At 49.7% G+C, this 27,797-nt stretch overlaps 2 protein-coding genes across 4 annotated transcripts in view; one reads left to right on the forward strand and one right to left on the reverse strand.

Moving 5' to 3' along the window:
• Window positions 1–27,797, forward strand: part of LOC144098744 (calcium-activated chloride channel regulator 2-like) — a 573,215-nt gene that overhangs the window by 416,838 nt on the left and 128,580 nt on the right. The gene's annotated exons all lie outside the window — the stretch shown is intronic.
• LOC144098743 (peptidyl-prolyl cis-trans isomerase-like) lies at window positions 19,576–20,461 on the reverse strand. Its single transcript, XM_077631594.1, has one exon. It carries the CDS (start codon window positions 20,272–20,274, stop codon window positions 19,780–19,782), a length of 495 nt encoding a protein of 164 aa, XP_077487720.1. The 5' UTR covers window positions 20,275–20,461; the 3' UTR covers window positions 19,576–19,779.

The following is a 27,797-nucleotide window of genomic DNA, read 5'->3' on the forward strand; positions in this document are numbered from 1 at the left end:
CGTTTTTATTGAAGCCTATAGACGCCAGCAGCCAGTGCTTCGCAGCTCGGGGCGTCATTTTCCCCTTTCTCCTCGTGCTCTGTTTCTTTAGTTTAGCTTCTTGACGTGCGGCGAAATAAACTTGAGAGCTTCGCGCCTGTTGGACAAATAAAATTTCTCGGTCAATCGTTTCCGGTTCCGCTTCGTGGGACACTTCCGCTCAGTCGTGTATCCGGGAGCGGCGTGGAAGGAGTTGGCTTTCTCGCGATGCGCCTTATTGCGGGAAGGGTGAAAAAAAGAGAAAAAGAAAAAAAAGGCCGCCGAAGGAAGATGAAACTGATTTATCCGCGCAGCCGGAGAGAAAACACTTTCGCGGATGGCCGAGAGTGCGTATCGAGAAATTCCCAATGACCGGCCCTGCATCACAGACAGACTCAGCAGAGTTGTGAAACGGCTACTTAAAATAATTTATATGAGAATCATGAGAACATCTTGCTTCACCACCCGTGTCTTTAAATCTTTCTTTTCCGCCATGTTTTTGTCATCGTGGAGTCATTTGTTTTGATCTTGTAGCTTGATCTTGAGCTTGTAGCGTCCATATTTTCAAGTCAACGCTTACAAATGTCGAAAAAACCGCCCACCACCTGAGACTTTTTTTTTAAACGCTTTTTTGGAAGTCAAGCATGGCGCATTATGCTTTACTAAGTATGCGAAAAAAAAAAAGCAGTGATGAAATGCTCTCTTCAAGGCTCTACATTTTGTTGTTTAACCCCGTTTTCAGCGGAAAACGCATTCACTATTTTTTGTTGCGGTTAAGTGAGGTTTCCTTTTGCAAAATAAGTGGTCTTCAGCAAGTGCCATGAGCACGAATATAAAAATATCTGACCTACAGTAGTTGAGTACCTTTGACTTATATGCTCTCTTATATTTTTGTTCTTCTCCAGGCGCACAGTTCTTGAAGTTTTTTGAGGGAGTAAAAGTAGATGGCAGTAGTCAACCCTTTCGCTGTCAAGAGTTCCCTTCAGAGACAGAGGGCGTCTGTTTCTTGCGTTGAAAATTTCTGCCGTGGCCTTTTAGTCTCGCGAGAAAGTGCCTTCGAACTATTTCCGTCTCAGCAAAAGCATGCCAGATTTCCGAGTCTTTGCCAAATTCTGCCGGCCACGGAAATTTCAAATCGATTAGTTGACTGCTTCCCTCATATTTTTATGCTGTGTCATTTCCAAACTGCTTCTCTAACAACACTCTGCCATAGTTTTTTTTCTTTTTCCGCATTATACAACGAAAGTTCTAATTTGCTCTCATAACAAGCGTATAAAAAGTGTTACGAACAAAGCGTTTCAAGAACTTACGCATTGTCATACAATAAAGAAAAAAAGGAGATAAAGCATTTTGTAATTTTCAAGCGTTAAATTTAAACCTAACACCATGTTCTTTTCTAAAATGGATGGTGTGGAGTGTTGCAGAGATTTACATCCACGGAAGCGCTGCACTATCGCGCTGACTGTGTGTCTAATCTACATATATTGTGCAGGTGGTGGAGAGTTCCGTGCATTGCGTCTCATACCTTCATAAAATGATCTGTTATAAAATACTAGGCCACCAGAAATGGTGAACAAGAGGTTTTTGGTTCCTGATTATAGCTAGTCGTACTGCTTTTCGACACAACACTGTCAGAACTGGCTACGAAATGGCTTCCCAGTGCTCAGATTGCATAGTTGCGCTCAGTGTCGCTTGAAATGAATTAACAAGTTATTCCAAGGAAAGTAGTAGCAGTTCATTATGTACAGAAAAAAAATTGAAAACTGAAAATTGGTTTTGAGGAAAGGAAATGACGCAGTATCTGTCTCACATATATCGGTGGACACCCGAACCGCGCCGTAGGGGAACGGATGAAGGAGAGAGAGTTAAAAGAAAGGAAGAAAGAGGTGCTGAAGTGGAGGTTTCCGATTCCTTATTATTTCTTAGCGACTAAAGAGAGGTAGTAATAATTGGTAGTCAGGACGAGAAAGCCAATATAACTGCCTAATGCAGGATGGACACTCTAACCGCGTCGTGAGGGAAGGGATGAAACAGAGGGTGAAAGGAGAGAAAAAGAGAGTCGCAGTAATGGGCGGCTTCGGATTACTTTTGACCGCCTTGGGCTTCAGCCACCGCCTCTACCCGGCTCCTGAGAAGGAGCTGAGTAAGGCGAAGGAGCGAACTCTGTTGCGCTTGCTGACAGGAACTCTTCTCTGTCCTGCCGTAGTTGAACACCTTCATCCCAACATTGATGGGCGCTGCCCGCACAGTGGGGAGATCTGCGATATTTTTCACATGGCATGGCCATTTACTCAGAATTCTCACCTTCCCCCTTCAACTACCCCTACTCGAGAGGCATTGGAGGCTCCCCTCCTCAACTGCTTCACACTGGAGTCCCAAAGGGCTCTGGTAAAGCGGGCGCGAAACGGTACCTTGTCGTGCGGTGTCCCAGACTAAGGATACCGACCACGTAGAGGGATCAAACTTTCTTTCTGAGCATTAAAAAGTTTGTCACCACCACCACCTCGGTCTTCATAACTTGCACTAACGTCGAAGAGCACATGAGCGCCGTTTGAATGTTTGCTACATTAGCGAGTTTTAGCCCATCGTCTGCCATCTACCGCCACCGCTGACCATGGCGCCGCCAATCTGCACATGCAGATGGCGCCAGGAGCCTGCAACTAGCCTGTCAGCGCCATCTGCACACGTAAATTGGCGGCAGGCGGCCGCGTTTACCTCTGACTGTAGACGGTGGACTATTCGTTAAAACTCTCTAAATTGAAATGCTGCCGCTTTTGTCGGGATTCGGTCCCGCGAGTTCGCGAGCTCCTGCTCTGCAGCCGAACACCACAACAACACGCCACTGCGGCGGGTGCTTAACCAGAAGAAAAAAAAAATGACGCCTCACTCCACGAACTTTGATGCTTCGTCAAAAAAAAATTACAAAAATAACGGGTCATCCACTCTCCGCGCGCACACCGAGCTCAGTGCCCCATTTAAGGCGGTGACGATATCAGCATCTTTCTCTCTTTCTGCCTCGACGACAGGCTCGAGTCGGCGGCCTCGCCATGGGCGTGTGCCCGGTGCCCATGTGTGGGCAGCTAATTAATTTTAGGGGCGGCCGTATCTGGTCGAGTTACGACCGGCTGGCGGCCGGTTCCGCAACGACAGTATACACACCGGGCCCAGGTTTCACTGCGGCACGAGCTTTAGCTGCCCTCTTGTCTCACGTGGCCATCGGGGACGGGCTAAAAGCGTCCGGCCGTGCATCACGGGGCCTGCTATTCCTCCTCTCGGGGGACGTGAGCAGTGCCCCTTCCCTCACACCAGGTGTGTGCGTGTGTGCGTGCGGGCCTGCGCCTCGCTCGCTTTACTGCACGGTTCACGTACTTGTAGCAGCACGGGGAATATCGAGTTTTGCAGTGCAAACTGCAACGCCTTAAAAGGTTGTGCACTTCTGGCCATCAGTCTGTCTGCGCGGAGGCGTAATGGAAAGTGCTCGTGTGTTGTGCTATCTTCCTACGCTGGACGTGTGAGCTTCCAGAATGTACTCGAGTGCCAGCATAAAAGGAAGCTCAAGTCTCCGGTGTGTACTTGTCTCGGGGTGTACCGTGTGATATTAAGCACCACGTTTGGACAAGCTTTCGGATGGTGTAGGCGTTAGCAAAGAACTTTTTTTTTTCACTGACATGTAAGCAGTTAATTCTCTTCCTCGCTCCTAAAGCACTTCACAGGTTTCTTCGGGGGGCTGAAATAATCGTTAAAAACCTTCGTTTTTCTGCTTCACGTTTAGTAAACCTCGCCCTAAAGCTCTTTTATGTCGTGATCTAAGACGTCGATCTTTTTACACCTCGCTCTTCGAAAGGAGAACTTTCGTATAATTATTAGTGTGGTAAAATTGCAGCATGTCACCAAGTTAAGTTGCGTCCTTTTTTATGCTCTTGAATAGAGCTTGAGAAACTTCTATGCTCTGGTTTGTTCCTATGTGATGTGACGCCTAAGAGATGCCAGCACCTATAAGTGGTGTAAAAAGGTTGCTCTAGAAGGAAAGACAAAAAAAATAAAAGCGTGAGTAACCAGCAAAGTGCCAGACAACTGCTGTTGATAGTATTAGTGGAGAGATCGTAAAGAGCACACAGAGAGAAAGAAGAAGACTACCAGCAGCAAATGACAGGACATTCGCCGACTCATCCTGGCTTCTCAAGTTCGCTAAGCTGCATATGTTGTGATTGTAGCATTGACAGCAGGTCGTTCATTTATGTTTTTTCTATTATCTTTCTTTGTTTTAAGGTGATTATATTCGTTTTCTTTTGCGTCAATGCTTTACAAGTCTTTGTATGAAATTAAGTAGTCTCCAGAATTTCGCCGTGTAAAAAAACTAGAGTAATACAAAATGAGCTTGCGATTTAGCACATACCGGCTTCCCTGCATTTGACCAAGAAAACTTTTTTTTTTCATACTTTCTTGACCATTGTTTCAAACGTCTTGACTCCTCTTCAGTGTTGAAAACGTCGCATGATCACTCTTTGCGGCTAAGTGTACCTTTTCTCCTCATAGCCAGGTTCCTTTTCACATCCTCGCAACCGCGCATTTATTTACGTGCCGAATTGCGATCTATTCCTAACAGCTTACCTTTCGTTTATCGACAATTTTCTCCCTTTTCCGCCGCAAGGCTCCGCAGACCCACTCCCCTCACTCCAAAGCAGCGAGCTATGCTCGTACCCTCCACAAGTTGACGCCTTTGCTCAGCGCCCTGCTTTACTCGCCCAACTCGCGCGAACGAAGAAGCCCCGTCTTGCTGACGCTTCCGGAACAGCCTGGCCCGCTTATCTCGGCGCGCAGAGCTCTCAGCCAGTTCTCGCCAAGAGCGTCTCGCTAGCCCAGAAAGTCAAACGACGACGACGGGCCACGACAAGCCCGTCCCATATTTAAAGGGTGGCGGAAGCCACGCTTCTCGGTGCAACCGCCACCACCCCTTTTACTGCTAGGCTGCCTCCCCCGTACGCTCTCCTCTTTCCCTCCTCTCCCTTTCTTTTTTTGTGTTTGAATCAGCTGCGGGAGGCCCGCCGTCTCCGTGCAGGCAGGAAGCAAGGCGTGTTCTGCGCTCCGAGGGGATTAGTGCAGGCAAGCGCCGGTTGAGTAGTGCCGGCAGAATCTCGTGCGCTCGCGCGCGAGCTTTGCCTAGCCCACACTACATACAGGCAACGGGCACGGCGTAGAGCGTAGGGCTTTACGTTGGCAAATCCATCTCCTCCGCCTCATCCTCCACTTCCTCCTCCGTCTTGATGCGGAGCACTGCTGCGCGCGGAACCATCTTTCTCCGGCCGACGCCTCTCCTCAACCACCCGAGGCGTCGGGAGTGTTGCTTCTCTCCTCCTCTATTTGGTGGCGGCAGCAAGGGATCCTTCCTCGTTAGACCAGAGCCCGAGATAAGCACTCGGAGCCCCGTGTGTGCTGCGTGTGCCCGCGAGCTTGCGTGTATGTATGTGTGCCCAAGAGTGCGTCGTCTCCTAAGTGATCTTTTCTCGCCTCTGCTCGCGCCTCCTGCAACGTACTCGCGCGCCTCACTTTTTTCCTTTTTCTTTTACCTGCACCACGCGCGCACATTGCCACTCTTCATTCTCCTTCATCTTTTATCCTTGATTCTTTTTCGCGCTACGTCGAGAATAAGAAAAGGCAAAACGCTTGTCCTTTCGGGATCAACTTTGTCCTTTGAAGAGGAAAGAGCGAAGGATTAAAGAAAAAAAGCGTTAGAGGGAGATAAAGAAACAGAAGAGGAGAGAGGTGTGTGCCCAGGATCTCGCGTTTTGAAGGAGCTTTGCGCATGAGTGTGGGACGCCCGACATGGTCGGAGAGCGTCCTCGCCGTCGAACGCCTTTCTCAAGTGCTCGCCGCGCGCGCCTCTGCCGTCGCGGCCGCTTCTCCTGCTGCTGGTGTGCTTAACAGTGAAGAGTGCTCTGCAGGGGCAGCGCCGGCTCAAGCGGCGGCGGCGGCGCGATGCATTATTCATGCAGACGCTAAGCCTAACGAGGTCGTTCAATTTACATGTAAATATGGCGGCCCCGCTCCTCGCGTCGGACCTTCAACAGCGCCGCGAAAGTCCGAGCTCGCGCGAGCGCAAATCGCCCGCGCTCGCGTCCGAGAAGGGGCTGAAGAAAAGGCGGCGAACATCTCTTCGTTTTCCGTGCCCGTGTGCTCGTATATTGTTGTTTCATCCGATCGAATAGCGCGCTTTCGGCTCTCAGGGCGTTCGCTCCTGCTCAGCTGCATGTAAGAACGGCCGCCGATGTCGTCGAGAACTGCTCCTCCACCCTCACCGTACGGCCTGCCTCATCGCTTGCGTTGGGAATGGGGAAGTGAGAGTGGGACACGGCTCGGGAGCTTAGCGCCAAGCCCCTCGACCCAACAGCTGAGCGGCTCGTAAAAGCGAGCCGTAGCAGGAGCAGTACCATGGCTGCTGCTTCTTCTTCAGAAAACGCGGTTCGCTGCACGCTTTCGAACCGATCGTTTCTGCTGGTCTCCGACCTCTTCTCCGCTTGCCGGGGTGAGAGAAAAGGGGGGAGGATGGAAGTGGGATAAAGCTTTTCTTTTCCCATCGCGTGGATAAGAGCGTACCTTTTAAGTCCCTCTCCTGCCCTCCCTTTTACCCTTTTGAATGTTTTTCTTTTTCTGCCTGTCAGCCCAACTTTTTCTTTGGTGGCGTTGCGACTAACATTGGAGTGTTCGTTGCTGGGAAGCATCTGGCTTCGCGGTGTTCTGGCTCCTGTAATTCATCCGGATTTTGTCCACCTGCGTTTCTTCGCTTGAAACCGGACTTCTTAGGCTGGGGATTTCGCTCTTAGCCATGATGCGTTTCAGTTGAGTTCTGCAGTACGTTTGGCAGCGTGAAAAGTACTGCGGCAGCTCTGCGCGACCTCTCTTCTCGGAATTTTTCTTTAGTGCTTAGTCCGCATATTGGAATCTGTTGAGCCTCCGTAGCTGCAAGTAAAGGTAAGTATTTTGTGAAAAAATGCTTTGACTGTCCCGAACAAAGAATGCTGTAGTTGCTGGAGAGAAGAAAAAAAAAATCTCGAATCTTTTGAGTCGCAAGTGCTACAGATAAAAAGAGCGAAATCTCGTGAAAGCGTGTAAGTCTGTTCCGATATTTCAGTAATAATAAATGTCACATCACAGTATGCTCGCAAGACAATTTTCTGCTTCCTTCTTTAGTTTAGGTGAGCCATGTGTTTGTGTCTACAGGTATACTAAATATAAGATTTTACATAATCAGTGTGTATAAACCCACCAATTGCCTCCGTCAGCCACACGTGACGTCTGCTGAATAAGCACGGTGGTGAGATTGTGTTGTCCGATCGAGTGTTTGGAGAACCCAAGGGAAACAAAGAATAGGGCTTTGCCATAAGGTACAGTGGCTTGTTTACATTCGTTGCCCTTTCTGTTACGTGATCTCACTGTGAGACATGGGTAACCTGTCGGGACATCCTGCTTTATATGATTTAAGACGATATTTTACAGTATCGTTAAGAAACGGAAGATTTTCATCTGTATTGGCTCTTTTACCTGCCATGCGCGAAGCTTTTGACTTTCTCCTTAACCTGACCAGAATGTCAACTTCCTTAGAAAGTGAGAACTATTGCGCGCGTTTTCCCTAAAACAATATGCAGTTATGTATTCTCAAGTTTTGTTATGTTTTTCTGTCACCGAATTTTGGTTTATGGGGTTTAACGTCACTAAGCGGCTCAGGCTGTGAGAGACGTGGTAGTGGAGGTCTCCAGGTAATTTAGACCACCTGGGGTTCTTAACGTGCTCTGACGTCGCACAGCACACGGACCTGTAGAATTTCGGTCCCGTCGAAATGCAAACACCGAGGCCGGCATCGAACCCTTGTCGTTCGGGTGAACACCTGAGCACCATACCCGCTTAGCCACCGCGGCAGCCCTGGCACCGAATTAACGGCGCTTTTACCTTCGCGAGCTGCGGCAAAATTTGTTCTTTTGCGTATTGCTGAAATAATCATTATATGATCAAGTAACTGTGCAGGCTACTATCACACCTTACTCTGACATCACGATCGTGGGCAGAATTCTATAAAGAACATATAATTTACATGCCTGACACGTAGCAAAAAGAAGCAAAAGACCCTACTTAATCTTCAAAAAAAAAATGCGTGGGCGAGCATCTGTATTTGCAGGCTACATAAGGACACGAAAACCCGACACTTGCTTGACTACATGAGCTGTAAAGATAACGCCACCTACAGGTAGCGACTGCCTCCTCGCCTGCCACGTGCATAACCTTTTTGCTAGTCCCAAAGTTGCCACAGCCTACCTGGGACTCTGAAGCCGGTATTTATTTCTCGTTTTATCACTTTCTATCCATCTTTTTATGCCTTTCACATTTTTTTTCCTGAATATTGGTTTTCTCAGATAGCTTCTCGTGAAGTGTTTTTCTTCTCGAATCCGCCTGTCTAGTTAAAGGTGGTGGGAGGGGGAGGGGGGTGCAGCGGTGCAATCAGAGCTCCCTGCGGCATTTGAAAATTACCTCTGAGCCCTCTCCAACGCCTCCGCCGCAGAACCAAAGGAAGGGTTTTCGCTCTCTCGGAAAAGAGCGTCTTCCTCGAGCTCTAATATTGCCCGTACGACTTGCCGTAAATCAGCCCCTAACCGACCCTGGTTACCAACGAGAGTAGTGCACCCCCTCTCTTGTAGAGCACGTACTCTCTTTCTCCGCCATTAACTTCTGCGCCTCTCGTGAGCACCCCTTTCCATTTCCACATCTCTACTTGCTTGACGAGGTGTTTCCACATATCGTTTGCGCATGGTGAACGACCAACTCCCTGAAGGCGGGTATGTATTTGAACGGCTCTTTGCTTTTTTTTCTTTTTCCCTTCGCAACCGCCTGCGTACTCCGGTAACTATTGCATCTTTCGTGCCGGGAATCTCTTCTCTCCTGTGCGTGTAAACATTCCCGTTCCTCTGCCGAGATCTCCCGGCTTTCCACACCTATCTGCACAAGGAGCTCCTCCGTCGCCTTTAGTTGCCATGAAAAGAAAAAGAAAAAAAGTGTCATGTTTTATCTTGTTTTCTTTATTTCTGCTCGTCATTCGCTTTCTTGATCGGTCGTTCCAGCGCCAAGCAGTTCGGAGATACAGGGGGTCGCGCTATCTCAATAACGCGCATGGGAGCCTGCGCGCGAGCTTCACCTTAGGGTTCGTTCTTTTTTCTGTCTTTATCTGAATTTCTTACTTTTATACCGTTCATTACTGGGTATCACCTTTCACGCCCATCTGCAGCATTTCGCCGTGTATAAGGCGAGCCGTGTTTATGTGTTTTGAGCCACTTTTTTATTATTCGACGCGCTTGTTTCTTTTCCTCGCCTTGCTTTACGGTCGTTGCTGCGTATAACGCTTCGCTGCCAGCTTTTCAGTGCTACCTATGCTATCGTGCACACGTGCACCTCCTCCTCCCTCCCCCGTCGGTAACAGCCACGATTGTCGTAAGTTCGGCTGTGGCATTATTGGTTACTTTTTATAACACCGCGCGAATTTATTTTTTATATTTCCTGTTCTTCTTCGCACCTTCGTACCTTTATTACGCGAACGGCACGGCCGGAATTCCCTTGGGATGAATTCAGAACTCGAAGAACATCGTCAGGGACGTGGCGCGAGTGCTTTTTTTTATGATTTCTTATTTGCTGAAAGAAAAGTTGAGAAAAGCGTGTAACGGGAACAAAGCAGGTAGAAGCGAAGAGTGGGGCGCCGGGTGGGAAGGTTATCAGCTCTGCGCTGTTTTCTTTCAGTACAGCCTTTATGCCATGTTTCCGTCTCTTCAACTTCTTTTCTTTTGTATGTTAAGTTTTAGAGCTATCGCCAGCGATTCTTGGCTGGTCTTTCTCCTGTCTTTTTGTTCATATATAGGGGAGGTCTCAACTTTTCTGCGCCTATTTTTTTCGTTGCGTTGTTTTTATTTTAAATCTTTCGCTCGCTTTTGAAACCGTTCACCAGAGCGGCTGTGATGTTGGGACCGGCTTCTAATCACGGCTGAAGAAGTTTTTCGTAGGTGTTGAGTGTTTCCCTTTCCGTGCGGTTTTTCCGCCGATATCAGAAGCGTGGTTCAATGAACGTTGTTCTTTTGTCGTGCTTGCTCATCCCGGGCAAGTTCTATTATGAAAATCCTTAAAATTTCTTAACTTCCTTCTTTTAATCCAGTTTTCGTGCCACCCTTTCCCCCCAAAACAAAGGAGGCCAAGGCGAGAGTGAAATAAAGAAAAAATATAGCGAGGAAGCGGATATTAGTCCTCGCTCGTGCGGCTTGAAAATGTTTTTATAGGTTTCTGAGAGGACCAAAACCGTCGTTAACCACGAGTGCCTCCTCGCTATTCGATTTGAAGAAACGGGATCGGCATATATCGGGATCGTACATAAATTAGGTTTTGCGTTGATACTCGCATACCTAACGCATACCAAATAGGCTTTCTGCAAAGACGGCAATTACTGTAATAAAAATAATCCACAAATAAACGGAGAACGGAACCGATAGATGACCTTCCACTGTCTCGAAATCGTGCCTTGCCGTTCTTCGATCCCGCGAGACTTTGGCACCGGTTCTTCTTTTATTTTTTCTTGACGATTAAGTTATCCGCTGTCTTGGCTTGGAATCAATAGGTGCGAACCACAACACTGCAGCTGCACTAGCGAGGATGTAGTACGCGTCAGCCACATTTGCCAAGCTTCAATTTAATTGTGGCATAAGCAAGCCTTAATGACGCCTAGGTCTAAACGCGCTCCAAGACCTCTTCACGACGTTAGTGGTATGATTATCGAACGAAAGCATTGTAGTCCTATACTGTTTCAAAACAGTGTCACCTGTACAGCGCCCTGAACGATTGGCCAAATGCTGAATATTATTAACAGTGCTGAGCACCAGCGCTTAAGCAAGCCACTGGGAAAGGAAAAAAAAATCGCCAGCCTTATCGGTTCTGCGACGCGATCGTGATGACCTCGTCGACTGCTTCGGGTTATTCATCGTTCATAGAGGCTCCGTAAATCATCTTCAGGCGCGTTCATTCACTAGGGAAGAACAAAGAACTAAAAAAAGCATCGAAGACGGGCTTGGGATGGCAAATAATATTTTTACTTCTTTTCGCTTTTTTCTAAAAGGCGCGCTAGCTCTGCAGGCCCCCGCTTCGCAATAAAATTTTTTTCCTCTGATATAGAACTACAGACGATGAATATCGCTTAATATATCTGAAAAACTAAAGTTTTAAGAAGAGTTCGGTACTTCCGGAAATTCCTTTCAAAGCTTAACGGACGGTAAAGAAGTGATAAAAGGGTGAATGGAGAAGGGTTAAAAATAAATAATAAAAATAGGAGAAGCTGTTTTAAACAAGCAGGACCATTAACTACAGATGAAACATAGCAGCAGCAAGAAGGTAATAAAAAACTAAAAATAAACAAGCCGTCTTCCTGCAGCGCTCTGTCGTTTCTCTATAGTTCTAAAACTTTCTTGCATCCATTTTGGCTCAGGTATTCGTCAGAATGGTGCCGTGAAACCGATGAAGGAATGCACCAGTGCATTCCTAGTTTTTTTTTTTTTCCTATTGCACCGGGGCACCGTGTGGACCTCATCGGTTCAGGTATACGTTGTCGAAAAAGATAGGAGAAAGCAAAAAAAAAATAAAAGAAGCCTAAAGTTCTAGGCTCATGGAAGACAAAAGCGAGCTTCAAAATTTCCGGGGAAACGATAAACGGAGGGTGGGCGAAAGTAGAAGACAATTTTCCTCGAAGTATAATAGGACATCCTCCTCCGCACGATATGAAACTTCCGCTATACGCTCTCTTCATTTTAGCCGCGCCGTCGCTGTTTTGTTTTGTTTTGCATTCTTTCAGGAGTTCTTTAAAACTCCGCCCGCTTTCTCTATGTGTGCGTGGGAGCCCTCCTTCGCTTTCAATACTCCTCTTTCTCTCGCTCCAAACTAAACTCGGTTTCGTGCTCGGCGCCATTATGAATATTGCTCGAAGTGAACGCGTATGCAAGAAGAACGCGCGCGTTTACCAGCGTAGTGCTGGCGTAGGTTCATCGTCAGGACCACACTCCTGCCGCCGTCACGGAAAGAGAGAGGGAAAGGAGGAGAAAAGGAGAGGAGGAGGACAGAGGCCATCCCACCCGCTTATCACTGCGTGGTCGACGATGGCGGTGAATATTGGGCAGGCAGGATGGGTCCCTCTGCTTGGACTCAGCTCTAAGTATTTGTGAAAATTTTCTGTTCACTCATTTTTTTTAAATTTTCAATGATGGCGGCACTACGTACAGCTCCCAGGGCAAATGAAAAGCGCTCAGTTTGCACTACGGCGCTTATCGGCGAAGGCGTCCTGGTTTTTTCACTTATCCTAGCGTTCCTTGTTTTCATTTGAGTGAATTGAACTGGTTATCCGGATCCTTTAACAGTATTTTAGGAAAACACCAACGTTGTACAGATACCGTTGACGAGAGCCGACGCAGCAAGACATCTGCGAGTGCTTGGCCGAAGAGAGCTTTTAGCGTCATGGTCTTGTACTGGTAACTCCACATGCCGTATGCATCACCTTGACCCCTTACTCCAACTCAGTCCTCCGTCCGGCACCTCCCGCTGCGATGCTACGCTGTTGTGTCGCCTGTGGCTGGGAGTGGCGTTCACAAATGCCTACTCCCACTTAATCGCAATGGCAGACTCTCCTGCGTGTGAGATGTGTGGGCGCGACGAAACTATAGAACACCTTCTTTGTAACTGCCCTCGGTTTCAGCGTGAGCGTGCCCACCTGACTGCAACACTCAGCTGTTTAGATCCTCGGCCCCTTAGGGAAGCCAAGATTCTGGGTCCTTGGAGTAATTCTTCATCGCAGAGGACAGCTTTTAAGGCACTTTTAAAGTTCTTGAAGGACTCAGGACAGAGTGCAAGATTGTGAACAATCATTGTGTGCCCTGTGTACCCTGCAAGTAACGGCCAACGGACATGTGGAAAACTGATCATCTCCCTTTGTTCTCTCCCCTATACTCTCTCTCCCTCCGTTCCCCTTCCCACGTGTAGGGTAGCATACCGGCGCTGCCTAGTTAACCTCCCTGCCTTTCCGTTTGTCTTTTTTCTCTCTCCCTCTCTCTCTAGGAAAACACCGTCTTGTTCAAGAAAATCAAAAACTATTAGCTGAAAATGGCAACTTACATGCCTACTTGTAATAAAGATGTGCCAACACGCCTTCGCTTTTAAACCAGTTAAGCCACTGGAAACTGAAGAATCCTCCAGTTCCGTCACCTTTGTCGAGGAGTCATTTTTACTCGTACGGCCAGAGTTAATGTTCAGTGGTGCAGACCTTCTTTGCGGCTTGGGGATACCCAGATGTTCCATGTTTCCGGGCGTTGTCCCGCAGATGTCTACGGGGGGGACGTCGGAGTACTTGCAGTAGCTGTCCTGATGCTTCACTATTATTACGTCATCTTGTTCAACCTTTTTGAGATCCTACGTCCAACTGACCACCGAGTCGATTCCTGTTTAACGTGTTCGAGCAACAGCGTTGGCGCAGGTATCAAAAGTCACTGCAGACAATGGCTATGAATGGTCATTGTCACTTGCGACGCTCTACCTGCGGCGCAACCAGTAATTTCCAGCACCAAAAACGAGTCGATGTCTTTTTCTGTGCAAACATAAACATCGTAAACAGTTTGTACCCTTCTTGGCCGTCCACTGTGAAATCTTCGAGTTTAACGCCTCAAAATATCTCACACCTGCTTCGTACTGATAACTTCAGCGCCAAAGCCAGACGCGACGTACGTAGCTGTTCTACGTCTGATTTTCTCCTTGTCACACTTCAGGCGTGCCACAAAAGAAAGCTACTTGCACGCAGTTATCGCTGAGGACGTGAAAAGACTTCCCGCATTTAGTGTGCCCCATCGCAAGCTTCTCTTCGCATGTGTTGTGTCGTGAACGCGAACGCGCAAGTGTGCGGACAAGGCCAGCACCGTTGTTTTCTCTGAATTACTTCTCGAGCATCAACGCCCTGTTTTTACTTTCCGCGAACCCTTGGGGAGACAAATGTGCCTCTGCTCTTAAGCTCTCAAGGTCCCTTCTATCTCTAGATTATCTCCATCTGCTTTGCGAACGCTTATTCCGCGTCGGCCAGTATACTGAGCGAACACTCGATTACGATGACTGCCCAGGTGGTGTATGGAATTGAATTTCGCGCGCATTAACGTGCAGGCGAGTGCTGCAGCCTTTTACGCCTCGGCCCTACGAGGAACACTCTTCTTTCTTTCTTTGCTGCTCGTTTTCTCTTTCATCTGGAATATGCGCGGCAGCACTGAAACAAAGGCCGTCGCAATAAACGCTGCAGCGGGAGAACGAGAGAGCAGCGTTGAAAACAAGCCTGGCCACCTTTCCGCGCCAGCCTGGCACTGCTGCATTCTGCCCCGTATACGTGCGTACGACGTGTACAATACCTCGCGCATGGGACGCGAATTTCTTCAATTTCATTTCGTTCTTTTCTCCTTGTTCTTCCACAGCGCTCCCCCGTCGTCTTTTCGGTCTTCCCTCTGTATCTTTTCCTTGTTCGGGTCGCCTTGTTCTGTTCGGTGGGCACCAGTGTCTCAGCGCTCCAGGTTTTGTTGTTCTTGCGTCCCATACCGCTTTCTCTCCCCCCACCCCCCTTACCGCTCGCTTTTCAGCCTCTTCTAGCGCTGCTACTTGTGTTTCCTTTGCCCGAGAACACAGCGTTCGTGTTCTACGGTTCCGCCCGAACGTTCTTCTGCCAGCGGCTTCCTTTATATCGGAGTCCTTCCCTTCCCTCACTTTGCCTGGTTCTATAGGTCTCGCCGCTCACGTGCTCGCCCCACGCCGTCTGGATTTCTTCAGGTCGGGAAAGGAACGGGAAAATATGGAAAATGAAATGGGAGAAAAAATGGAAAGACGCATAAAGACGGGACCACTGGTAAAGTAATTTCCTCCTTCTTTCCGAATAATAAATGAAATATCTCCTCCTCGCCTCCGTTGGGCCCCGACGTTTCTCGGAGCGCGCTTTTTTCACCCGTGTATGCGTTTTCCAGCCTCCGTGGCGGCAGTGCTCGCCGGCTTCCCTCAGCGGTGTCGTGTCTGCAGAGCGCCCGTATCGCCTTTCGTCGTTGTCTCTCGCGCTTGCGTGCTTTGCTTGGCTATCCTTTCTCCTATGGGCCTATTTCTGTGTTCCATTTCATCTTGCTCTTCTTCCTTCGCGTTCGTGACGCTTGCTGCTGCGAGCCTTTCCTTCGCGTGTTCGTTCCGTCGACGAGGCGGCGCAGATTTGAGAAGCCGTTTGTTTTACGATCGCTCGACTTTCGACTGCGCGTGGCTGCCTCCTATCGCCGACTGTATTATTAGCCTCGGCTCTCTCCCTCTCCCCTCTTTTCCCTTACTTTCACTCTCGACTTTGTGCTTGCCTGTGCGCGCGTTTGTTTCATGTTACGCGTATGCCGTCCTCAGAGGAATTTCTAGTCATTTCTGGAGGGGCCACCTCTGACTTTCTTTTTCCCTTCTTTCGCTTACTTCGGGATTCTTCCTTTCCTTTTCTTTTCAGCGCCGTCTCCGATGTACCTGTCTCTTGATCAGCGTCAGTTTTCTCGATCGGTTTCAATTCTGTAGCTGCATATGAGCCTTTCTCCCTGAACTGCAGTTCAGTGAAGTCTTTTAGGCAAGTAAAAAGTACCATCATGGCGATACGCCTAGCAGCGCCATCAAAAACAAAACAAGAACACAGCTCGCATTTATTGCATCTCGCTTCGAAAATTTGCATTTGTACTCGCCAGGCTATTTCCTTGCACCTTTTTCTTTTATTCATGCTTCGTCTCTCCTCCTATTTTCCGCAGCCCAGTTTACATCCCCAGATCTTTTCTACACGTAGAATATCTCCCTGGAAGGTGAAAACACATCCGCATCACTGTCGACACCCGGGTAACGCCCAGTCACGAGAAGGAGATGTTGCCAGGAGATGGCCTCTTCCGAGGTCTCCTACCGTATGCCGAGAATTCCGTAATAGGGCTAGCGTTGTTCTAGCAGCATCCAGAACAAAAAAAAGACTAAAAAGATACTTGCTACATCGTCTTTGATACCTTTGTTTGTATAAAGGATGAGGTGTCTGCTGCATGAAATTATAATGAGCGCACTGCCCGCCGTCAACTCAATCGTGTAGCCATCCCCCTACGTAGCTTCGACTCCTTTTTTTTTTCCCAGATGACTTTGCCTTTTTCTCCTGATATTCGTGGAGGCCGTAAGCTGGGAAGTTTCTGGTAGCGAGGAACAGTCGTTATAATTTTTTTTTCTTTGTTGACTCGTTCGCGATCAAGTCAAGTTCGCAGCACTGAATGTGCGCTATGCTTTACGCACGTCGTAAAGCGTTATCGGCGCCCCAGACGCTTGTTGTGAGCCGCGCTGGGATGAGACGCGAGGTCGCGTCCAGTTCTCTACTTTTCTTCTCCCTGGCGTCTGCCGCTCGTGAGTGTGGTTGGTTCGGGCAGTGCATGTACGTGGGTTGATGTGCGTGCGTTCTGCAGCTTCCGCGATGCCTTCTTTCACTCTTTCCTTCTCTCTCTCTCTCTCCTTTCACCCTATATACACGTACATACGCATAGGTGATGTGGTCGTATTTACGACTTGACGTGACGTGACGCAGTTTTCTGTTTTCGGGGCGCGGACGATGTGCGCTTCGAGAACGAAACCCCAGAGGCCGTTTTCGCGGCGCACCTAACCCCCCCCCCCCCCCCCCTCAGCTCCCCAACTGTCCGCTGTGCGAAGCGTTCGGCTCCCCTTTAATTATGCAGGGAGGCCCTACATTCTTCGGCGAGACGGGACTGTTTGCGCTTAGCGGGGACATCGGCGGTCACGCCTGCAGCGTTCCGCGCCACGCCATGACGACGGGCTCGTCGACCATGCTCTAACAGAAAAGCCTGCGATTATATCTATCATGCTACTTTTTTTTCCTTTTTTTTTTCGTAGCCTCTGCCGTTGCTATGCGCTTTGTGTCTTCACTGCGCCTGTTCCTGCCTTATCGTTGCCAGATCGAGCGTTGCTTTCTGCTCCTTTTTTTTCCCTCTTTTATTTTTCTGCGGTCCTGTTGTTTCTCACAAAAGGGACGCAGACCAGAACGAAGCGATGTGTTTAGCTCGTTCGGCCTTGACGTTTCCGCCAGCAGACGTGACTCTTTCGAGTCAAATATCCCAAATAGGCCGCTGCTAGCCGCAGATTAACTATGTTGCTCTTGAAGAGCACAGTGAAATTTCTATAAGCTGAATTTCTTATAGACTGCAGAGCCCCCAGATCCCAGCACCGTAAGGCCAGGAAGCCAGCGACTTCTGGCATCGACACACTCTACTTGTTTGCTTTCTATCGGTGGATGATAGGATGCTTCGATGATATACTTCCTATGGTAGGGTAGAGCAGAGGGCGTCCGCCCCTCCTCTCTAACCCCCCCACCCCCTCCCTCGGTCTCCTCCTGAAAAAAATTTCTGGCTACGTGCCTGGGGTAGAGACACCCAGTGACCGACTTAAAGACGCCATTCTGAATCGCCGACCCCTAAAATGGACAGAAAGGTGCTAAAATTTATTCTGAAATAAGACTTATGTGGAAGCAGCATTGAACGCTGTCATGTGTCAAAGACGCGGAAATCTCGAGTTTCGGAGAAATATTTTGATGGGGCTAAATGATTTCGTGCTCTTATATGGCGGAGATGCAATCACTTTACCAAAGGAAGAAATGGATGTTTCGATGGAGGCGAAACGCTAAGGCACCCGTGTGCTGTGCGATGTCAGTGCACGTTAAAGATCCCCAGGTGGTCGAAATTATTCCGGAGCCCTCTACTACGGCACCTCTTTCTTCCTTTCTTCTTTCACTCCCTCCTCTATCCCTTCTCTTATGGCGCGGTTCAGGTGTCCGCCGATATGCGAGACATACTGCGCCCTTTCCTTTCCCCAAAAACCAATTATTTGCCGCGGTGGCTCAGTGGTTAGGGCTCTCGGCTACTGATCCGGAGTTCCCGTGGTGCCATGAAACACCCACGCTCTATCACATAACGTGGGCCTGCCAGAAAATAGAGGTGGCACCAAAAATACCAAACCCGAGTGCGGAGCAATGGGAAGGAATGCTCTCCAGCGACCGTCAGGACGTCCAACTTGGGCTGCTCCGGCTAGCACAGCTGGCAGCGGCATGCAGCGGAGCCCTGGACTATGGGCAGACGACCATTGCTAAGAAGACGGACGACACACCTGACTCCGCCAAATTGCTCACCTACTCTCTAGAGCTCAATAAACGTTTTCCTTCCTTCCTTCCTGGGTTCGAACCCGACCGCGGCGGCTGCGTTTTTATGGAGGAAAAACGCTAAGGCGCCCGTGTACTGTGCGATGACGCCAGTGCTCGTTAAAGATCCCCAGGTGGTCGAAATTATTCCGGAGCCCTCAACTACGGCACCTCTCTTCCTTTCTTCTTTCACTCCCTCCTTTATCCCTTCCCTTACGGCGTGGTTCAGGTGTCCACCGATATGCGAGACAGATACTGAGCCATTTACTTTCCTCAAAACAATTATTATTATAAGAGTGCCATCTCGCTGCGCGTGCGCCAGACTTGTCCGTGGCCCATCGTGATAAAGAAGGCCGTCCTTGCGTTTTTTTTTTTTCTGGAAATGCCCGTTCAATGTCGCGCATTCTCTCGTTAGCAATGCGACCGCAGCACAACGCCACCACGTCACAAAGTGGCGTCCAAGAGGCGACACTGAAGCGGTCGGCCGCGTTCAGCCGCCAACAGAATCTTCCAGCGGAATGCTGAACGAGTCTCCACATATTGGGGGTCTATTTGAACCGAAGCCAAACGCGGGGAGCATTTAGTGCACTTCCTGGAAATATCGAATTTCCAAGAAATAAGCTCCTGCTCTGCGCAATGTACGCGTAGCGTTCGTGCTACGGCGTCCATTAAAGACTAAATCCCATGAAAGATTGCGATCGTGAATTGAGGTTTGACGCCGTTATGAAGGGCTCTGAGTCTAGGCGAGTTGGAACTCATTGTAATCTAAATTATTCCATAGCCCGGCACCATGCGTGCCGCAAAAGCCCACATGTCAACCGGACGCAAGATTAGTCCGCTTGTCATCCCGCCAGCGACGAAATGGACGAGAAATGTCGTCCAGAACCGTCCCTCAGGCAACAACTGTTGGAACAACGAAAGACAGCCTATCAAAAAGTTTTCACTGAAAACTGTCAAAGTTCGGCATTATTACCAAATGCTCGAAGCCATAGCAGCCGTTCCAATGAAAACGCTGCTCTGTTTGTTGCTGCAGCGCCAAACTGCTTGCATGAAACGTGCCAAAAGTGTGGCTCAGTACGCAGCTTCAACAGCACAGCCATGAGGCGTACCGAAACAAAAAGTCGAAGAAAAAAAACAAACACGTCCAGTGCATCCGTTGCTCTGAATATTAGAACAGCTTAGCTCAGAGTGTTGGTCTCATTCATTCCAATTTTTCGGCGTTGCTTGTTACGACAGCAGTGCGGTAAGATCTCTGCGAGTCGCATATGCGCAAGCACTCCAGACATCAGAACGCTGTCCATGTACCTTTATTTACGGCTGCAAATGCAAGTCGAAGTGAAAACTGATGAGCAAGTTAACAATAGCAAACTCACAAGTGGCAAACCTAACAAAAACAAACCGGGAGGCAATTTAACAAGAAGCAACGATGTTAGATGATGACAGGACAGTCTACTTGCAAAGCAGCCATTCTAGGACGCGGGCTGAGTTCACACTCACAGCTCACCAGAGTCGCTGATGGTAATCTTCTTGGAAGGCTTTCCCGACCTGGAGCCGTAGGACTCGACCTTCTTCACCACGTCCATCCCTTCGACGACCTTGCCGAATACGACGTGCTTGCCATCCAGCCATTTAGTCTCGGCTGTAGTAAGAAAGAACTGCGAGCCATTGGTGTTGGCGCCCGAGTTGGCCATGGACAGCACTCCAGGACCGGTGTGCTTCAGCTGGAAGTTCTCGTCCTCGAACTTCTTTCCGTAGATGGACTTGCCGCCCGTTCCGTTGTGGTTGGTGAAGTCGCCGCCCTGGCACATGAAGTCTGGGATGACTCGGTGGAAGGTGGAGCCCTTGTAGCCGAAGCCCTTCTCCCCGGTGCAGAGCGCCCGGAAGTTCTCCGCAGTCTTGGGCACCACGTCGGCGCGAAGCTCCATCACGATGCGGCCCAGTGGGCTGCCGTCGGCCTCGATGTCGAAGAATACCTTCGGGTTCGGCATGACCTCGTTGGTTCAGCAGATGCTGCTGCTTCGTAGAAGGCCTAGCGACGACTCAGCTGCTTCCGGGATCCAGGAGACGCGCTAAGCTGACGTGTACCAGCGCGGCTTTCGGACGCTCAAAACTAGCGAGACGCGACGACGGACGCAGCCGGCGCTGCGAGTGTGTGACGCCGATGACAGCGCTGGCTTTTTACGATTGGTCCACGGCGTTGCTTTTGGTTTTGCCGCAGTGTGTCGCCACTGGCGGCGCGCCTTCCTTGATAATTAAAAAAGAAGAAAATCGGTAAGATAGTAGCTTTTGCAGTGTGCACCCACCCTTTCCGTTCGAGTGCAGTTTTGCAGCCAGTTGCCCTTTTTATTATTTCATTTCAAAAACAACTTTTGATGCGATTTGATTTTTTTTAACAGTGATAATACGGGGACGTCAAATTTCTATCTCATGTGAACGTGCATTGCCAGACACATGTGGTGAAATGGATGATGCAATTATGCAGGAAAAATGAAAATCAGTGGAACACGAGGGGATGGCAGTCCTTTGAGAAACAACATTGTATTCCTTGTGCTCGCGTCTTCAGTACAGTGCATCTTCAGTGCCGCCGCCACCGCGTTGTTCTTTCCTCACCTGACCCGCAGCGTCATGAGCCTCCGGGATATCAACTTTTGAGTGCAGTGGGGCCGTGCGGGGGCCCAAGGACCTGCGTGTCCTAAACTCCCATGTGTCCATTAAAGTTTTCACCACCACCACCACCGCAGACTGCCGCGGTAGCTCAGCGGTTATAGCGTTCGGCTGCTGAACAATTATTATTATTATTATTGCTGAACTATTACGGGGCCTTTCTTTTCCTCAAAAACAGTATGTATATCATTCTCTTTCCAACCCGCCGCTCTGGCTCAGTGGTTAGGGCGCTCGACTACTGATCCGGAGTTCCCGGGCTCGAACCCGACCGCGGCGGCTGCGTTTTTATGGAGGAAAAACGCTAAGGCGCCCGTGTGCTGTGCGATGTCAGTGCACGTTAAAGATCCCCAGGGGGTCGAAATTATTCCGGAGCCCTCCACTACGGCACCTCTTCTTCCTTTCTTTTTTCACTCCCTCCTTTATCCCTTCCCTTACGGCGCGGTTCAGGTGTCCACCGATAAGTGAGACAGATACTGTGCCATTTCCTTTCCCCAGAAAACCAATTATTATTATTATTAATATTTATTCTCTCTCCGCAGCAGCTCAATTCGCGTAGCCACTGACTCATCCAGTCTAATAACATGCTTCTTCACAAACAGCAACCGACGGCGCACAGAGACGCTCGCTAGGCGCACACAGACGCTAGACGCTCGCAGGATTTGAATTCAACCCGTGTGTTGTGATTGGACCTCGACGGTATGGTCTCTGTATCCCTAGATATCTTGCTCCTTTGCGGATTCGAGGACCAGCTCCCGATCAAAGATTGGAATACGCCATTAGGCGCGTTCACTGAAACGGTAGGTTTTTTTTTAAGGCGTTTTTTTACGCCACAGGGCATAAGGAGGAAGCTTATTAGCGAAGACGTGCACGCATAAAAATCGAGGCCCTGTTTCTGAAGTTACAACTGCCCCACTGCACACAGGAAGAAGTGGAAATGGGGACAGAGATGGGAAATACGGCGGGTGGACGAGTAAAAACGAAGCGCACGAATGGAATCATTTTAACGGCGCATTGAAAACGGCGATTCCGGAGCAAGTTTTCTTGCTCTCTCGAACCGAAGAGCGTGTTTCGAGGGGTGATATGATGCTGATCCTGAGTTTTGATTGGACCGCGACGGTATGGTAACTAGACTATAGATATTTTGCGCCTTCGCGGATTTGGAGAGTGTTATAGGCAGTAGCCACATGCAGTGGCTAGGCGGCTGCGGACAAAGATTCCTCTGACTCCCGGAAGGCTTGTTCCCCGTTTGCCAGACGCCACTAAACTTCGGAATTTTGAAACCCAATACCGCGAACAGCAGCGAAGAGATTACGACAGATGATATGGCGTACGGCAACTTCCGACCCTTTCTGGAAGGAGATGAAGTCTGGGTTACAGACTTAAAGCGAAAAGGGAACGTGGTGTCGCCCACAGGCGAGTCTAGGTCTTATATAGTTGACACTGGGAACGGCACTATGCGGTGAAATCGAACCCATCTTATCCCTTTTCTCAAGCCTGCGAAAGAGGAAAGAGACCACCAAGGCGTCGTATACGACGAATCTCTCCCTGGCATTTCAGTTTCTCAAGAAGATTCACAAACAACCTGCGCTGACGCCTCCCACCGGCACACCAAGTGTGGACGCTGCGTCATTCCTCCGAAGAGGTTGCTTTTCTGTCAGGGGAGATGTTGTAGGCAGTAGCCACATGCAGTGGCTAGGCCGTCTGCGTGACTTGGCTTGGCTGCGCGGTTGGCGCCCACGTGAGGCTGGCGGCGGCTGGCAGGCGTCTCGTGCTCGTGCCGGCATTCGCTGGGCTGGAATAAAGCTGTCCGGTTGGCGTCTCAACACTCTCGTTTTCCTCAACCCAACCGAGAGTTGCCCCGGATCACTGTTTCAAATTCGCCAAATGTAACCCCGATGATGATGGCTAGACCTAAGTTACGTCTCGCATACGCTTACATTCAGCGAACGGCTTGCTGCTTCAATCATCACTAACCTAATGCGTGTAATTGGTCAGTGTAGGGGTTAGATGCGCAAAACCGTGTGAAAAGGACAGCGAAAGCTAAATTTGCTTCTTCACGCCACCCGCATGTGAACATCAGGCAACTGTACGTGTTGCTCAAAAACGACAGCAACATGCTGCATGCGTAAAGAACCGAGCTTGGTACCTGCAAAGCGCGGTTACGTGACAAAACGGTCTACGGCATCTTGTAAGCATACAATTCGAATTATGGTGAGTTAAAAACTTAGCGGTTGCACTCGCGCGCGAGTGCATTTGAGCCTAGCTTACTAGGTTGATAAACACTTATTTCGGACATGCATACGCAACATTGCACTACTTAATTCACCCGAATATATTTCGAAGCCAGCATTTATTTGACGCGCATGGAATCACATCGGCATTTTGAGTTAAAGAAAACGCATATCGCTCTAGGCATTCATTGGCTGCTTTATTTATTAGAATGAATAAGAAAAACAGCGGACACAAAGAGCAAAACCATAACGTATTCTCTGTCAAAAAAGAAAAACTGTCTATCGCCTCAGGGCATATGACGGATACTTGTAACTATGATCGCATTTGTATGCCCCTAATCGAGTTTTTGAATAGCGAGCACGATTTTGAAACATCCCCGATTGAAATAGGGAAGATGTTGGACAAGGTCCTCGAAGGAGAGCCCAGTCGCGAATATATGGCGGTTTCTTGCCTGCAGGGAACTACGTTGCGAAATTCCTCACTGACCCCATTACCCACTCGATCATAAATTACGGAGCAGCCGAGTGTCCGTATTTCTTTACAATGAATATTCCCGAAGCTCTACTACTATAACTGTGCCGATTGCGCTGAAGTGGAGAAACCACGGCCTGGGCGTTCTGGTTAAGCGAACGACGTGTAACGAATTGTCATGCTTCGTCATCTCTCTTTTCGACCGTACCGAAGCATTCAATTTGCATGTGGCCGCGTTTAGCGCGACCGCTAAGTTTAGTAGCCAAGCACTTTTCGCTTGGCCTTTCTCGGTAATGGAATCTGCTTTTCTCCGGGGTATTCAATGCCGACATACTCGCCTTGCTCCTATAGTCCCACGCATCTTTGTTATAATACGCACACAACCAGCCACACGCGGGCGCTGGGGCGGAGAGGGAATTTGCTAAAGCCGCTGGCCGCGCCCTGGTGCCGGTCTCCTAGCTTCGTATGGCATCCGCCGTCCTAACCGCATTAGGCGCGCCAAAATAAAACGGGATTAACTGCGCCTGACGGCACTGACGCAGAGCTCTGGCGACGTGTGGCCCCCCGTTGAAGACTCCGAGACGCGACAGACGGACGCTGCCAGCCACTCCGAGATGCCGCGTGGGTGGGTGGGGAAGATGCGCTCGTCGTCCTCATCCGTTTAGGGTCCGGTGCGGTGGCTGGCTCGGGAAGCAGCGCGTATATAAAGCGCTTAATGGCTGCTATCCGGCTCAGCGTGTAGGCCTAATGCTTTCCCCCTGCGACAGGGTAACGGCGCGAGGTTGCATGGCTACAGGCGCGCGCGCGAAGGGCGTTGGCAGAGGAGGACTTGCGCCGTTGGCGTCCTTATCCACTTTCCCTCTCTGCGGAACGACGCTGAGATTCGGGCTGGCTGGCTGGCTTTCCATCGTATCTTGACCGATGCTTACCCGGATGGCTTCCCAACTGCAGTGGCTTCGAATGCGGATGCCTTCACTGGGGCTGGATCACACCCCGTGTCACTTCCCGTTTTTGTCGCTGGATGCGCTTTTGCGGCGACGTACGTGGTCGCAGATGTCAGGAAGACGGTGCGTGGATACGAGTTGGGGGAAACGTATTTTGCAGCCTGTGTTTCTAAAAGGGCATTCTCAATGGCTGGAACCCGCCACGGTGGCTCAGTGGTTAAGGCTCTCGACTACTGATCCGAAGTAGCCGGGTTCGAACCCGACCACGGCGGCCGCGTTTCGATGAAGGCGAAACGCAAAGGCGCCCGTGTGCTGTGCATTGTCGGTGCACGTTAAAGATCCCCAGGTGGTCGAAATTAATCCGGAGCCCTCCACTACGGCCCCTCTTTCTTCCTTTCTTCTTTGACTCCCTCCTTTATACCTTCCCTTACGGCGCGGTTCAGGTGTCGGCCGAGATGTGAGACAGATACTGGGCCATTTCCTTTCCTCAAGAAACCAAATTTAACTTAATTTAATAGATGGACAGGCCAACAAAAAATGCAGGCTGTTTAGTCGTGCCTTCCGTGGCTGTTGCATTGCTGAGCATGGCTGTGTGTGACTTGCTTCCAAGTGCGGGACCTCGGTCTATATGAGCTGCTTTTGGGCGGTGCTGCTGTTGTTGCAGGCTTTGCGCGCCTTACATCGTCCTCCCCTCCCCACCCCCTTTCTCAAAAGTTTCACCCTCCAAATTTCACATTAATTCACCTTCTTTGACCTTATTTCATTGCTATTGCTTGTTGATTTATTTTTTTCTTCACTCCCGAACGAGACGCGCTGCTTAATAGCCCCTCCTCCCCCCCTTCCCGGCGTAGATTCTTTCTCACTTACCATTATCGTTTACTTCCATGATTATTCAGAGATAAGCACCTTTATAATAGCTCTGCGCATAAAGCCTTTACCATGTGCACACTTCAAACAGGCGCGGTTTAACTCAATATCGCTTGTTGCACGGCAACCACCGCGGTGTGCACCCCCCCCCCCCTCCCCGAAAATCACTCACACACACTTTTTCTTTAGTACATACAGTTTATTCGCTCTACGAAAACTTTTATCCCTCACTACCGGAAGAATATACACACATAGTCTGTAGAAGAAAACGTCTCCATAGAACGTGGCGATCTGGCCTCGGGACTATGCGCCGTCTGTTTAGTGCGAACATTCCAAAGAATGCAGCCGGTGGCGCGGAAGTCTGTTCCGATTTGCCCCGGTCCCACGCGCGCGCACAACTTCCCGGGCAACACGCAGATGACGTCAATGGTTCCCCGACAAAGCGGGCTCCGTATCGCGCACAGCTACACTGCCCCGCGCTCGTCGTTAGTCACGTGCCAGTTTTATGCTCGCGCCGAGCGCACTCCTGTGCTTTCGTATTTGCCCATCCTGGGCCGCGCTACGGTGGAACCACCGAACGCGATGACGTGACTAATTTTGGCGAGGAAACAAAGGCCTCGCCACGCGAACTCGGAGCAAAACATTCCTTCTGTTCGGCGCCTGTTCCCAGCCTCCGCTCAGAATGGCGCAGCTGGCGACACCATTCAGTCCCGGGTCTGCGTCTCTTTGCGCTCGTCGGCTCCCCACAGAGAGGGGTAGGCGCTGGCCGGATCTCGGACGCTTATCTGTTCACGAAGCGCGAACAGAGCACGAACGGAGCCACTAGGCCTGCGTCGCGTCCCACTCTGTGTCCGTGTGTGAGCGCTCCGTATACGGGCCAGGAGGCGTGCCGAAAGCGAACGCGTTCCTGTCCTATACAGCTTCAGTGTGCAGTCCAAGGTGGTGGTGGAGGGGAGCAGTTCCGGCGGAGGCCCGGTGTCACGTCACTTCCGTTTCCTGTTCACCGGCTATCTGGTCACTTTCGGGAATTGCTTTTTCTCCCGACATTTCGCCCATGCAGAGAAGTGTGCGGTGGCCGGCACCCCTTCTCGGCTCTACGGCATCTTTCGGGACAGCACCCTCGACCACATGGAGTTACTCTCTCGACGTTTTCCCCCTCTTTGCTTGAAAAAATAAGAAGAGAAAAATAAAAATGCAATCCACGTTTGGTTTAGAGTGGCCAGCATACCCGTCGAGGCTCATTGCACCACTCTTTTTCCGTGGCAAGCCAAAGCGTGCTCGCGAGAGAGTTCAAAGTGTTTCTTTCTATCTGTCACTATTTATTTTGATCCCGTTACTTTTTTTCTTTCCCAGAAGCGGAACGCATTCAATCGAGCGTCAGATTTCACGGAATGCAGCACGGGTGGGTGTCGGTGGACGTTCGCGATAAGCCCCTTCACAGGATGGCGGCTCTGCTGAAGTGAGCGTAGTAGGAGAGGTCCAGGTGCTCACCCCTTCCATTGGTGCCCCCTCTGTATACGCATATAAAAGACATCACTGCGCCTTTTATTTCACATCTCCTTTTCTGGCCGCTTATTTGTGTCTCTGCTGTTCAGCACCTCTTGTCGGCCTGTCACGTTCTCTGGAGTTCTCGTTGTGAAGAACAAAACGCAGCTCCTTTATCGACCTATCCTCGCTCGCGTTTGTACACTTTATCCAGTTCTTGTTAAGAAGGACGTTGCTTTTTCTTTCCGCTTGTTGTTTCGCCAAGTCAAATGTACAGGTGCTCTCCTTCTGTAAAACCGCTCCAGCGGCACCGGATAGGCTTGCTCCGTAGTAACCCTGCCCTTCGTTCCACGGCTGCGTCTAGCCTCGACTCGGCTTGGCTCCGCTTTACTTGGCTTGGGGTAATGCGATGACTGCACTGCTTTCACCTCTTTTCGGCGCGCGTTAAGCCCGTTCCCTCATAAAAACAGCTGTGCGTACTTTGACGTGTTCGATGTTCTCGCTCACATGTTGTCCTCCGCCTCATTCGCTTTCTTTCTTCATTCTTCTTATTATTCTCCTTTTGCATCTCCTTCGTCTTCTTATTCGTTCTCTCTTTGATTCTTCATTTAATTTATTTCCTACTTAGAGTGTGTGTTGTAAAGAAACAGGAAAAAGAGATGGGACAGATAAACACTACGAGCCTGACAACTCCTTCCCTACGCACAATGTTTCGGCGCGCTCCGTCATCAGCAGACAGAAATACATTTGTACGTGCGCAACGCAAACACATTTTTATGTTTTACCCAGACCCGTATATAATACACATAAATCTATACATACAAGTATGCATACATGCAATACAGATG

This window comes from Amblyomma americanum, chromosome 7 (genome assembly GCF_052857255.1).
Source record: "Amblyomma americanum isolate KBUSLIRL-KWMA chromosome 7, ASM5285725v1, whole genome shotgun sequence".
In the NCBI taxonomy this organism is placed as follows: Eukaryota; Metazoa; Arthropoda; class Arachnida; order Ixodida; family Ixodidae; genus Amblyomma; species Amblyomma americanum.